The following is a 14,725-nucleotide window of genomic DNA, read 5'->3' as shown; positions in this document are numbered from 1 at the left end:
GACACATTTATATTCCTTATTATTGTCTCTACATTTACCAATGATCACCAAATACCACATGTTTATTTACTGTAAATGTTTATAGTATAACAAGCACTGAAGGTTTTTATTTTTTAGATTTTTTAATTATAAATATTTCCATGTCAAAGAACCCAAATCCAGTCATGGACACGTTGCGGTAATGAAAATCTTCCCCTTAAATGTGAAAAAAAATTGGTTTGTATGATGAATAGTACATGAAGAGATGTTTGTAACTGTATGCTTCTTATTTCGATACGCTTACTTTGCATTTCCTTTTTTTTAATCAAAATGTTTCATGACACCTCATAAGTCTAATTTCGGGAGAATCACCCTTATGCATGTGTGAATAGAAGGAAATACCCCTCTTTTACTTTCAATCACCATGTATTTAATTTTTGCTTTCCTTTTTGGTTTTTGTTTGAGATGTTGATATTTCCTGTTAAAACTATACTAAATAGTCAAATGTGTTGGAATTTGATAGATAAAGAAGAAGGAAACTATTAGTGGGCTTATCATCATCTGGTATGTGGGATGACTTGGTACAGTACCAGTCAGAGTACTACATGTCTGAGTTATGTTTTCAGTAATTTTATGAACTAAAGCTCCCACATTCAGAAATACATCAATGAAATTAAAATAGAGTGTGGGAGCATGTTTGTCGCTCATTTAAATTTCTTGACATTATTTTTTATATCTTTTAAAATATAAAGTATAATCAGGCTTAACAAAAAAGTCTACTAAAAAAATGTATTATTCTTTATTGTTAAAAAAAGAAAAAAATCAACATAATAAATAGAAGTGGTGCTATTTTATTTAGAATTATACATATGAATTAACATTTACTGTATAAAGAAGAACAGGGGGCAGTTTTCCTGAAACCTGAAAGTTTTTTGGGTGAATTGTTTATTTAGATCCCAGATATTTATTACTTTATTTGTTATCATTCCAGTTACAATGTATAATCTTTGTTTCTGTTCCGTTAGACAATTTATATTTGTGGTCTGGCGAGTTTTTTAGCTTTCGTTTGGTTTCGGTTGCACTTAATCCTTTGCAAACAGTATATGGATGAGTAACCACAGATCTGTGAATGTGTATTTGTGACTGTGCAACATCATCGAAACCCTGAACTTTTAACACCAGTAAAGCTTACTCATGTTTGGCCGTCACATTTCAATGCTGGGATACAGAAACTGGGCTTTGTGGTCCAAATGACAGAAATTGGAGATGTTTGATAATTCTGTTATTCCCTTTTGTTTTTGCTGGACATTCGTAGACTGACGGAGTAATTCCTCCTTGGACTGGGGGAAGGCGGTAAGACTGGACAAACTCATTCAAACCGCCCTCGCGCTCCACTCCTCATCCTGTTATTTTAAAGATTGGTTGTTATAGCACATGACGTATTGGTTTTGGTTAAGCATTAAGAGACCCCAGTTGTAATGCTTGTGTGGTCTTTGTGTGGTCATGTGTGCTGGTGGACTTCCCCCTGCTGATGTGCATATTATGTCTGTGTGCATCAAACAGTAGAGACAGAATTAAATATAAACAAATTCTCATCATGGTGAGTCTTTAGATCAGCTGAGAAAACTGGCTATTTCCTGTGATGAGTACTGTTATGACTGCAATTTTATTGCGAGAAGAATTAGGCCTTGTGTAAATCACCCCACTGTCAAAGATATGATCATGCTTATTTGTTGTTCATTTGTGAATATGGTACATTCTTTTTCATTGTGTCCTAATATGTTATGTGTAACAAATATATATTTATTCAACTACCCCCCCTTATTTCTTCCAGGAAGCAGAAGTAGTGGCTCCAACCCCAGTGCTGGGAAAGAACGAAGGCCCTCCCCTCGCGAGAGGGACCATAAGGCGCCATGCTGTAGGGGCAGCGAAACAGAACTTGGCACATGGGTTGTAAGACGGGCACCCAGTCAGCTGAGTCATCAAAGCCACCCCCGCTCGGCTGTCAGTCAAGGTCACTCCACCCACAGCTACGCTCCCCCCGGGTTCAGCATCTCACAGCATAGCCACGCCTCCTTTTCGTATAGCCACGCCCCCTTTGTTCAACCCAGTCATTTGTCTTGTGGCCACAGTGAAAGAAGTCACGCCTCTTCCTATGGCCCTCCAGGTTTGCCCCCTCCATACTGCATTGCTCACCTCGCCCCCAAAGTGGCAGCAAGCAACAGTCCTCCTGGTGCTCCACCCGTTCGGGAGTTAGGAAACGTACCACCAGAACTCACAGCTAGCCGGCAGTCGTTTCAACACGCCATGGGCAACCCGTGTGAATTTTTCGTTGACATTATGTGAGAGGAGAGTGCCTTCGACGTTTTCTGAGCACAAGGCTTACTTTATGAAATCTGCTTCTTGAATGTTTGCTACTGATGATCCCTGCACTGAGAATGTACAAGCTGAGAGCCCGTTTTGAATCCTGTAAAGTGTAGCAGTCACCCAGTAATGAAAATTCGGTCATTATTACTCAGCCATGGGTCATGGCAATACTGTTTGGAAATAAAGCATGAGAAACAAAATAAACACGATACTTGCCACACTTTACTACACAATGAAATTCATCAGAACTATAAAATGACAAACTGTATGACGAACAGTTTGGGAAAACATGATGGGGAGTGACAAATGACTGAATTTTCATTCCCTTACAGGGATAGTTCACCCAAAAATGAAAATAATGTCATAAATGACTCACCCTCATGTCGTTCCAAACTCGTAAGACTTTCGTTCATCTTCGGAACACAGTTTAAGATGTTTTAGATTTAGTCCGAGAGCTTGTTGACATCAACAAACATCATCAAAGTAGTCCATGTGACATCAGTGGGTCAGTTAGAATGCCTTGAAGCATCGAAAGTACATTTTGGTCCAAAAATAACAAAAATTACGACTTTATTCAGCATTGTCTTCTCTTCCAGTTCTATTGTAAAGTGCATGCGCGAGACTAAAGTCACGTGACTGCACTGATGTGGAGGATGTGTTATCCTCAGACATGTTTGCAAAGTTTTTTTTTTCAAACGTACAGCGTGCGCCTCCCTCAGACTGTAAACGAAGCTCGGGTGCACAAAAAAACTGCTGGGGCGCACCAGATAACACGTCAGCCACGTCACTGCAGTCACGTGACTTCAGTCTCGCGCATGCGCTTCATAACAGACACGGAAGAGAAGATAATGCTGAAAAAAGTCGTAATTTTTGGACCAAAATGTATTTTCAATGCTTCAACACATTCTAACTGACCCACTGATGTCACATGTATTACTTTAATTGTGTTTTTATTACCTTTCTGGACATGGACAGTATACCGTACGTAGATTTTCAATAAAGGGTCAACAAGCTCGGACTAAATATCAAACATCTTAAACTGTGTTCCTAAGATGAACGGAGGTCTTACGAGTTTGGAACGACATGAGGGTGAGTCATTAATGACATTATTTTCATTTTTGGGTAAACTATCCCTTTAATGTGCATTCAGTGTTGTTTAGATCTGTGAATGACACTAAAAGCACAACTGCACTGCCAAAAGTCTTATTCTTGTTTTCTTATGAAATTATCTAAACATCCTAAAAGTAAAATATATTTTGTCACTGGAACTGTACCTTTTAAAAAGAACTAATATGTACCTTTGATATGCTGTTATACTCTATCTAGCAGGGGTCTCCATCCTTTTTGTGCGCAATAGCTACCATAATGGATAAAACTATTTACAGGGCTACTTTTAAGATACAGTATACTAAAAACTTTTCGTTTTACTTGTTGATTTTATTTTATTTTACTTGTTGCTATGTTTTATCATTGTTTAATGTTAACGTACATAAAAGAGGCAAAGGTAATATACAAATATGTAATAAATACATATTAAAAGTGAGGCTATTGATAGAACGTGCTTTGGCGGGCAACTCACAGACTCCGTGCGGCCAACCTGGTGCCCACGGGGACAATGTTGGAGACCACTGCTATATACTGATATACTCTTTAGGTACTAGTGTTACTTTTTGAAAAGGTACAGTGACAGATGTCTTGCTATCAGAGAAATGTAACAAACGTTTGGGATGTTTTCGCTTAAAATAAAGTGTTTGAGAGCGTTTTTCTGGTTTTAAGCAAAAATATTCAGTTCATTTCAAATTGATTTCAATACCATTTTTTACAATATTGCATTATACATCACAAAATTTTGTTCAGTTTCTCTGAAATCAAGATGTAAATGCTTGTCAAAGGAATATACCTTGTTTTAAGGATTTTTAGATAACTGCGGAAAACAAGACAAAATATGCAGTGTACAGAGTTCATTTAGACTCTGACATAAAAACCACAACACTACAGCAACACCGAATACAAAAGTGACAGGAAAACGCTTTTAACAGGAAGGTCAGTGTACCAGACCGTCTGCTTCTTAAACCCTGCTGCTCTGCATTTTGCACAAAACACAATCCAGATAGACGGTTTACATGTATCCATGTGCTGTATGATATTCGTTTCTTACATAGTTTCATTTGACTTTGTAGTATTCAGAATTGTCCAGTGACTGACAATCAGACATTATTAAGACATTTGACAAATTCAAACATTACTGAATGTGCTGTTTACTGCAAGGTTGCAATTCACACTTGCCAAAACCCTTCAGTATCACAGTAGCTTGTTGAGCTATTATTAAAATTGTTAAATAATGATCATGCAAAAATAATCATCTGGATTTGGTGCTTTTACAACACAATGTAGTGTCCATAACTGACTCCAAACAGTTGTCTTATATTTACCACTGTATTAAAATGCAGTAGTGAGAATGATAGTTGGCCATCATAGGTGATGTTAAAACAAAAAGATAGGCTAACCAAAGTCTCTTGGCAATCAGTGACTCGTGCTTTGTGTTCAGAAACAATAGTTTTTCTTTTATGTATGGAAAAGGGACATCATGTTTCTGGTAAAGTGTGATGGTAAGGTGTTGTGCAAGAAAATATGTCACCGTTGTTAGTAATGTCCTGTCTGCCTGAGCCGAACAGCAATGAAATGCTTTGTTCAGTTCATTCAAGCACTTTTGGAATGTAACTGTTCAGCCCTTTAGGGTGAAACACTGATTGCCGTGAAAGCTGTTTGCTTTATTGTTTCTTCACAAAAGAGGAATAAGGAATTGTAAATATAATAAATAAATAAATATATATATATATATAAAACTGAGAAAATAAAAATGATGTATTAAGAAGTGGCCAGATATTGTCTTGGAAGTACTTTTTGAACGGATGTGAATTATTCTTGATCAAGTTTGGTCACACTTAAAGTGAATTTACCAAAATACTACAACCAGTTCATTGGAAGGGAGTGACTAGGCTACATTTGGACATATACAGTTAAAATTATTCATGTCTCTCTCATTTAACCAATGATGATTTCAAATTTGAAACTTGATGTCACGCTACTGTATGTTTTTTTGTATAAAAAACTCCATTCAATAACTTGAGCCAGCTCTACATTGCTCCTAGGTATTGCAAACTCGGGATGCATAACGATTAATCGAAACTTATCATATGCAGAATAAAAGTTTTTGTTTACATCATATATGTGTGTGCACTGTATATGAAAAGTTTTGTTGCAAAACGAGATTAACTCCGTTTTTTTATTTTTCAGAAATCTCGTTTTTTGGTTGTGCATTCCAATTAATATCAATTCAACTGCAGTTGGTTTTTTTATATAAACCTTCATAACTTAAAAAATACAGATAAGTAGCACCATAAAACAAAATAATAACATGATAACATAATAATAAACATGTTTTGACAAAAATGTTAAAAACGGAGTTATCTCGTTTTGCAACGAAACTCTTCATATATAAATACACACATATGCATGAATTTATTTAAGAAATATTTACATATGTATATACATTTTGGGCCCTATTTTAACGATCTGAAACGCAAGTGCGAAGCGCAACGCGCAAGTGAGTTTGTGGGCGGATCTTGGGCGCTGTCCTCATTTATGTCCAAGAGACTCAATAATAATCTTTTACATTCAATCCTTTAATCTTTCATATTTAAAAGCATTTTTGTGCTGCTGCGCATTCATGTACCTTGTGATAAGCAAACCCGCGTTGTCCTCCCGTGTATAGGCGCATTTTACTAATGCGCTCTTTAAATAACATAAAACACATTGCGCCATTGACTTTAGACTTTAGACCAGGTTTTTGTTGGTCAATGGCGTAGTCTATTTTAGTTGCCTCAAAATAGCAAAGCGCCAACAATGCGCCTGAACACACCTCGTTTTCAGACCAGAACGCCCATGGGCACAAAAGGGGGCGCAAATGCATTTGCTATTTAAACAACGCGGCGCTAAACGTGAAAATTAGGGTGGAAACTAGCGAAAGACACTTGCGTCGCGCATTGCGCTGCATTGCGCCGGGTGTAAGATAGAGCCCTAAACTTTTTTTTTCTGGTCAGTGGCGCAATTGTTTTTTGAAACTGCAAAATAGCATCAGGGATGGTTTTTGCGCCGGAACACGCCTCTTTTTTTGCGCTGAACCGCCCAGGGAGCGCAAGTTCATTCCCTAGTTTGCCGACGTGCTTCTGTGGAGGGAAAAAATACGAATGATACATGCGTCACTGACAAAGTCAATTGCGCTGGGTGCAAGATAGGGCCCATTATATTTATATATAATTTATAATATATATAAGAACTTAATATATAAAAAAATCTTAAAATGATACGTGTTTGTATGTGTGTTTCTAGATACATAATTATTATACACAGTACACACACATATACATATGTGAACAAAAACGTTTATTCTTCAAACGATTAGTTGCGATTAATCGTTACGCAGCCCTATGCAAACATACTTTTGATGTATTCACCATGAACAGTAAATGACATTTATAAAACATTTTTTTAGACTTATTCAGCATTAACTCTGTTCTAAATGTGCTGCATATGCTAAACATACTCTGCTAATCAGTTACTCATAAACTGTGTCAACTTTTTTTTGAACGTGTGATGGAAAATTTAGCCCACCAGTGTGAGATACTTACTGGCATATACACCGAAGTGTTTTCCCTGCTATGCGCAAGAGATTTGCATTGTGTGATGTTGACGCTGCTCTTAGTTTGACGCACAACTCACATCTTCTCTGTGGGAGGAAGTGACACGAGGTTTAGCTTTAACCCTCAGCCCCTCAACTTTTTTTTTTAATCTTTTTAAAAGGCTATATGTAAGAAAATTCTTAGCACTTACGAGGAAGGAAAAACGTTCAAGTGGTTTTCAACTTGCTATGTGACATTTGACTTTTTAGCGTGACTTGCAGTTGTTAATTATGACTTCCCTTTAGCAGCACAAGAGAGATGCTACGTTTTTAAGAGTACTTAGACCGTCTCAGAACCCTTTTCGGCCACCTTAACTTTCCAATGAAAAGGTCATTGTGGGAGTAGGTGATGGGGTATTGTAGGAAGATGAAGCAGCAGAGTATACCAAGTTTCCTGTTTCACTGTATTATGACGTAACGTTTTATAGGCTACTACTACTGAATTTGATTGATCTCAGCATTTGAGTAGTCAGTCATTGCCCAAGAGCAGATGTCTGTAAATAACAAGACTATACAGAGAAACTGTCTGAGTCATTCAGACACTGAAAGTTGTAATATATATTATTTTGTATTATTATTTAATCACTGATATTGACATTCAGATGTTTGAATGCAATTCTACTTGTACCCTTCTTAAGTAATTAATCATTGGTCATGTTTAACAAGTAGGCTACAGCAGAAATTAATAGTGACTTTGGGACTCTTTATCTAGTTGAATGTAATAGACAGAACTGACAGGCGGATGACGTCAAAGCACCGCGAGAGCGATTCGAAAGCAGACTAGGCTTGTTTAAACCGCGTAGCCAAACCTGCAGTACTACAAGGCGAGAGTAGGCGGGTGCAGTGTGGGTAGGAGTGAAGAAAGTGCAGGCAAGCCGGACACTTTTTAAATCTCTCTGTGTTGTTGGTTGTTGACCACAAACGTCAGCAAAGGCAGAGATCGCGTTCGCGTATTTTATCACGTATTAGATGCAACTGAAATACCATGCATTTACATGAAAATGCTTAAAAGTAGAATCAACAAAGGTGAACTGATCATAACTGGAAAAAGCTACTTAGTAAATGTTGGGATGTATAAATCTAAATCCAGTGGGCATACAAATTATGTTCTGCTGTGTGAAATATAAACAGCTCACAGTTTAAAGGAATTTATTAAAAATAATAAATGAAATAAGTCAATAATATAAAAGTTGAAAAAAATAAATAAAAACTACTATAAGTGGTGGAGTTTTTAGAATTAAGAAGTCATCAGCTGACATCACCGGGCCAATGAGCATTAGTTGTGTCGTCAGCAAGTCTTTTCCCAGCGTGCTTTTCGTCAACGCAGTCGGTGGAGTCTCAACTGCGCCCGACTGCAGAATCCGACTAGCCTGCCTTGCCACCGCGAGAGTTTTTCGGCACAAGCGGAGCAAGTCAGACGTAACTCGGACACTGCGTCCCATATATATAGTATGGAAGTAGACGGTTTCGGCCGCTTTTCTTACCGCCATAGTATACATCTCGCGGCAATCGATTTGCGCAGAATTTGCTCATCTCAACCTACTCCATTTCGCGAAACGCTCTCGCGGTATTTTGATGTCATCCGCCTGTCTGTGTGCGCGGTGGCGCATAAAGTCGAACACATCTTGTAATGCCATATCTCACTAAAAAAGCACTCGCTCCCCCTCAGGTAAGCTGGAGAATGATGATTTATGATCTCCATTTAGATTTGTAGGATAATCTATGGGTGCATTTCTGAAGCTGTGATGTGTAAAGTGCAGCTTTAATTTTACCAACCTTTATTATTATATACAGTATGCTGCCTGTCAAATGAGATAATCTTGCCTGAGTATTGGAGGTTACGTCCTGGGGGGGGGGGTATTCCAGAAAGCTGGTTAGTGACATACCCGGGTATTGCAAATGTCTTCATGTATTCCCCGTGTGTGTATGCATTAACTCTAGGTTACCAGAAGGAGGTTGATTGAACTAACTCTTACCATGTGCCCCCAGAACCGACATGATAATGGTAAGCATGGTTATAGGTTAATCAACCGAAATTTCAGGGTTTCACTTATGGTAAATTAACCCCGCTTTCTAGAATACACCCCTGGGTAAGTTTAATATACTGAGATGCCGCCTATTGCTCCTTGTTTCATACCGTATAAAAGTTACAGTAATTTGACTCATTGCATCCAACAGCATAGACTACTAACTTGCTTATAAAGAACAGATTACTTTAAGTCTAATTATTGTATAGACCTTAAAGGACAAGTTCGGTATTTTAGACGTAAAGCCCTGTTTTCAGATTGTTTATGGTCAAATAGAATGGTTTTGACTGAAATTTCGACATTTTCGGCTGCCCTGAGAATTTTCGCGTGTTTGTGTTTCAGCTCAGACTTCTACAATGGGTTTATAGGTGCACTGGAACAATCCTTCCTAAAATGCATTAAACTTTCGTTTACAAAGACGTGAAACTCACCGAGTGGTCAGGGGTGTTCACTGATATGCTCACACAAAAATCGCTCCAAAAGACGCATTCCAACAGGTTTTATCGTAGTTTTTACCAACTCCATTGACTGTATTAGACGTCCTGTGAGGTACGGTATTACTCCGCGCCGGGAACTTTGTTTCTATTCTTGCAATTGGCAAAGGCGGATTAGCGCCACCACCTGGGCTGGAGTGTTTATTATTCAAGCTCTAAGCGGAAGAATGTACGGGTGTGAGGCGTTTGGGGAAATAGGTCCACAAGTTAACAACGAATGCTAAAACAGCTGTTGGAAAGCATCTTTTGCAGCGATTTTTGTGTGAGCATATCAGTGAACACCCCTGACCACTCGGTGAGTTTCACGTCTTTGTAAACGAAAGTTTAATGCATTTTAGGAAGTATTGTTCCAGTGCACCTATAAACCCATTGTAGAGGTCTGAGCTGAAACACAAACACGCGAAAATTCTCAGGGCAGCCGAAAATGTCGAAATTTCAGTCAAAACCATTCTATTTGACCATAAACAATCTGAAAACAGGGCTTTAAGTCTAAAATACCGAACTTGTCCTTTAACGTGCAAATACTATTGATTAATAACTAATAAAAAAATGCATATAAGAACAAGACAGTACAACGTAGAACCAGAAGAACTTATACAGTTATCAATGCCTGATTTTATGCAAAGCAACAAAAGTTTTACTGTCCTTGATTACTATAATGATTAAATGACTAGGTTACATAACAAGCGTGTTTGTATGGGGTTTTCCCTGTGTGACAGTGACTATCATACACACATCTAAACGTACTTGCACGAGTCCGCAAACATCTGGTTCTGTAAAAGATTGTAAAAGAAGGAAACAATTTAGGTTATTGTCAATGTACTGTAAAGTTAAACATTTGCCTTATCCACATTCCACTTTCCACAAGACTGAAAGAAATGGACGGAGGGAGAAAGAGAAATACCCGATATCCATGAATTCACAGTTTACCATTCAGCAATTATAACTTTCGTTTTTGTAAAAAGTCCATCGTTGTTTTGTAATGAAATTCTCTGTAATCTCTGACAGTTGAAATGTGCGGCTGTTGACTGAGTTGTACAAAGGCTACCAGACCAAACTACACTAGAGTGTATGGTACTGAATCATTTAATGCCAAAAAAGCCACACCCCCCGTGACGTCTCGCGCAAGGCTTTAAAGACGCGTGCAGTTTAAAAACGAGACCCTACAAATTCTCATCATTACGCGTTTGTAGCTGTCAGAACCACTACACTGAAAACAGTAAGATAATGGCATTCATTTTATTCTATTAAAACTTATAAATTGTATATCATATAATATATATGTATAATTGTATATTTAACAAAATGGGATGCATTCATTTGTCAAATTTAATGAGAACAATTAATGTTTGTAAACTTAATTTAGGTTTAGGACGTTTAAAAATTACAAAGAGTAACACATGTACTGTATTTCTATGCTTTGTACTATTATTATAGTTTATGTAATACCAAGTATGCTATATTATAATATAATATTTTATAATATGTTATTTTCTTTATTATATCTTGTTTTTATTAGTATTGTTCTCAATAATTAAATAAAAAAGGACGAATAATAGATTATTATTTAAATATTATAATAAATGTATTCATGATTGTATTTTTGTATAGGAAGACATGCTGGTATCTTTTCATAAACTGTGTTATTCACTGCTCATCCTGCTGAGTGTGGTACTCTGCAGTAAAGGTGATGGGAATGGCTGTGAAGACTGGACTATATCGGGTCAAGATGTGTGCTGCAAAAAATGCAAACCAGGTAAGCTACAGGACACATCTATACTATTCAAATGCATTTCTAATACAGTAATATTCAAATTGAATATTACATAAGCTATTTAGATGCGAGGAGAACAGAAACAGTATTGTGCAATGCGCCATGTTAAGCAATCTCAAAAAATAGTGCAAAGCTGATATATTCCTAGAAAAGATTTTAGCTATATTTTAGAAAGGCCTTTCACAATCAACACTGTATTTTTTGCATTTTAAACAGTTTAAAGATGCAATACTCATGTGACCATGAGAAGGAGGTTTCTTATAATTTTGAAAAAGCCACATGAAAGGGATGTGGTTTAGCATGCAAAGGGAAATCCATGAATTGTTTTTTTTTATATGCATAGACATCAATGTGTGGCTGTCCCAACACAAATGTGGCAGGAATCATAATGGTGTAAATGAGGTGCTGCTGTGTAATGCTTTTCTTGAATTGTCCAGTTCCAAACTTACAAACATATTCACAGTCTTTATTATTATTTTTTTAATATTTTGACCAAATGTGAGAAGGAATGAAAGACAGAATGAAAGTGTGCGAGGGAAAAGGCAGATAACTAATGATATATATGACTGTCCCACAATACAGAAGTCATGCTGTTCAACTTTTAAAGGAGCATTTGATTAATAAAATTAATAAAATAGTTTTCTCTGGAATCAAATTATTGGAAATCTGACCTTTAAAAAAATCTAGAATTCATGGAAAATCTTATTGTACCATTGCAACATTTATTAAATCTATGTAAGCTTGTGTTGTATTAAGAATAAAGTGATTGTCCAGTGTTGTACCTTTATGTCAGATTTTTAAATGTTGTAATTTTTTTGTGGTTTGGTTACAGGGAACCGCTTGGTGAAACCTTGTGGAAAAGACCCAACATTGCTCTGTACCCCCTGTAAACCCAACCATTACACACTCAATCCTAAAAGTTACTCTTGCTCGATATGTACCCAATGTGAAGGTATGAGATCAGTTTTACATTATCCTTGCCCACTCAACAAGATTAATTAATTAATTGTTTTTCATTTATTAATGAATGTATTATTAATTCATATTATTCATTATTAGTAAAACATGACTGTTTACCTCTATCATCATACCTGTATAAAGAGTTAAAATATGCTCACTTTTTTTTTTTTTTTAAAGATCCACAGTTTACTCTTAAAGAGTGCAGTACCGTGAGCGACACAGTATGCGGATGCAAGGATGGTTATCAGTGTGGAAACGAGAAATGTTCATTCTGTGTTACGAAATGCGGAGTGGGAGAGGAACCGCATTTCCGTAAGATTTTAATGCACTCTATTTCTGACACTTAGAAAGTGAAATCGTTTGCCAGGATTTTCTTTTAACACTGTATATTTGAATGCTTGCAGGATCCTGTAGAAAATGTCCTGAAGGGACGTTCAATGACAAAATCCACAGTATGTGCAAAAAGTGGAAAGAAAGGTATAGTACATTGTCTGAGTTTTGGAGAAGTTCCTCGTGTGCTACAATAATCTATAATCTGCTCATACTTTCTTCACTGTATTCATTAGTTGTCCTAATGGCCAAAATCTGAAGACCATTGGCAACGCATCAAGGGACCACCAGTGCATATCGAACAATGAAATTCCATTGCCTGAAGATGACAAGAAAAAGATATTCATAGAGCCTGACGACAACTCCTTGCATGTTATTAATAGGGAAAATAAGGGTAAGAATGTGATATTTACAGCTGTGCTTAAATGCTATGGATTTTACCTATAAAACCGGACTTTAAATCTTAACAATATGTTTTTGTAACTTTTAGATGAGATCAAATGGATTCCAGTCGCTATTGCTGGAGGTGTGGCAATGTTGGCTGTTCTTTGTATCATAGCGTCAGTGATTTCATGCGTTAAAGCACAAAAAATATCAGAGAAGCAAAAACTTGATACAACATCTGACCAAGGTAACTACTTCTGAAGTATGATGCTCTTACAAAATAGCCATCTCTCAACGTCTGCACTGTTTTATTCCTATCATTCATGTCATTTCAGAGGTGTCTGAAGATTCCAGGGTTATGGTGGAGCAGGAGGCCTGTAGTTTTCACCATCCGGAGCAGGAACAGGGCGGCAGCTCCGAATCCATCAACACGCAGGACTCGGCGTCGAAACTCATAGTGTGAGTTCATGGGACAGATACATTTTTGACTGTACGTGTCAGCTGCCGTGCCAACTGATTAATGGGACCAAAGATTAGAAGGACCTTTTCTTGCACATGGAGGTGTATGTGTTAATGTAGGCGTGCAGCAGACACAACGTTGACGTGTCTAAGAGTAGGCGACATGTGTCGCTGCTTGCGTCATATTGTAATGTCAAAAGCCTTTTGAAAAAAATACCCTGGTGGGCTTCCCCATATTTCTGTAAAACAGCATCATTTACTGTCTTGAAATGTTACTTTTTGTTTAGTTGAGAATTGTCAGAGAGATACTTGGTTTAAGAGGATTAACCAAATCAGATAATGATCACATCATAGAGGAAGTGCGCGCATAGTAGCACGTTCCTCCGCTGACGTCTTAACTAGAGTGCATACTACTGTTTTTTACTTTCTGTATGAGCTTTTAGGAATATGTTAATATTTTATACCTCAAATGCACTGAGTCACTTTAACTGTAAGTTTGTGTAAATGAAAGCAATATAATGATGTTTCTGTCTTACACTATAATAGCCTTTACTATACAGCTTGTGTTGTAAGTTTGCAGTACAATTAAATCTGCCTGTTGAGGGAATTCCTAAGAGTAAATTCCTAACAGGGAAATTTGAGAACTTATGTAGTTATTTGGAGATAAACGGCTCTAAAAATATATAGGGAGTTCCCCTGTTTAATATTGTATGTCAGGTCACCTGTAACATACCTGGCATGGAGTATAACACGTGAATAAGAATGAATCAGAGAATGACTTCTAGTTTCATTTCCTCCCACAAGCAGATGTGTTCGTGCTCCAACGTGTTAAAATCAACGGGTTAACAATCGGCTCCAAAAAGATTTATTATCAGGGAGTCAAAACTACAATAAGAACATCAAGGTAAAGCTGGGGGCGAGCAATGTGTTTTGTGCTCTAAAGGTCACCTGTTTATGTGTCACCACCATGATTATGCGGTGTTGACATAGATGTGTCATCATTTTATTATGCACAGTTTGTTGATAATAAAAATTTATTTTTGTACTTATATTGTAACTAACTTTTAATCTTGGGTTTATTTTCTAATGTCATAATTTGTATAATGTGCCGTTTACACAACAAATAAATATACCTCTTTCAAACTGAAACGAGACAAAATCCCTTTTCTGTGGCTCGAATAAATCTCACTTTCATTTCTCGTGGACAGAA

At 37.1% G+C, this 14,725-nt stretch overlaps 2 protein-coding genes across 2 annotated transcripts in view; both read left to right on the top strand.

Annotated features, from left to right (window-relative positions):
- dvl1a (dishevelled segment polarity protein 1a) overlaps positions 1-5,224 on the top strand; it is a 51,872-nt gene extending 46,648 nt beyond the window's left edge. Inside the window, exon 15 of the mRNA XM_065285540.2 lies at positions 1,814-5,224. Within this exon, the coding sequence (XP_065141612.1) occupies positions 1,814-2,325 (512 nt within the window). The 3' untranslated portion in view covers positions 2,326-5,224. The remainder of the gene's footprint in view (positions 1-1,813) is intronic.
- Positions 5,225-10,333: 5,109 nt separating this feature from the next.
- On the top strand, positions 10,334-14,664 carry tnfrsf9a (tumor necrosis factor receptor superfamily, member 9a). The gene is made up of 8 exons (XM_065285539.2): positions 10,334-10,827; positions 11,220-11,364; positions 12,215-12,334; positions 12,520-12,654; positions 12,747-12,819; positions 12,909-13,066; positions 13,163-13,303; positions 13,392-14,664. Exons 2-8 carry the CDS (start codon positions 11,226-11,228, stop codon positions 13,517-13,519), a joined length of 894 nt encoding a protein of 297 aa, XP_065141611.1. The 5' UTR covers positions 10,334-10,827; positions 11,220-11,225; the 3' UTR covers positions 13,520-14,664.
- The last annotated feature ends 61 nt before the right edge of the window (positions 14,665-14,725 follow it).

Source organism: Paramisgurnus dabryanus, chromosome 21 (assembly GCF_030506205.2).
Source record: "Paramisgurnus dabryanus chromosome 21, PD_genome_1.1, whole genome shotgun sequence".
Classification (NCBI taxonomy): domain Eukaryota; kingdom Metazoa; phylum Chordata; class Actinopteri; order Cypriniformes; family Cobitidae; genus Paramisgurnus; species Paramisgurnus dabryanus.
Note: the sequence above shows the minus strand (reverse complement) of the source record. Positions and strands in the feature narration are given on the sequence as shown.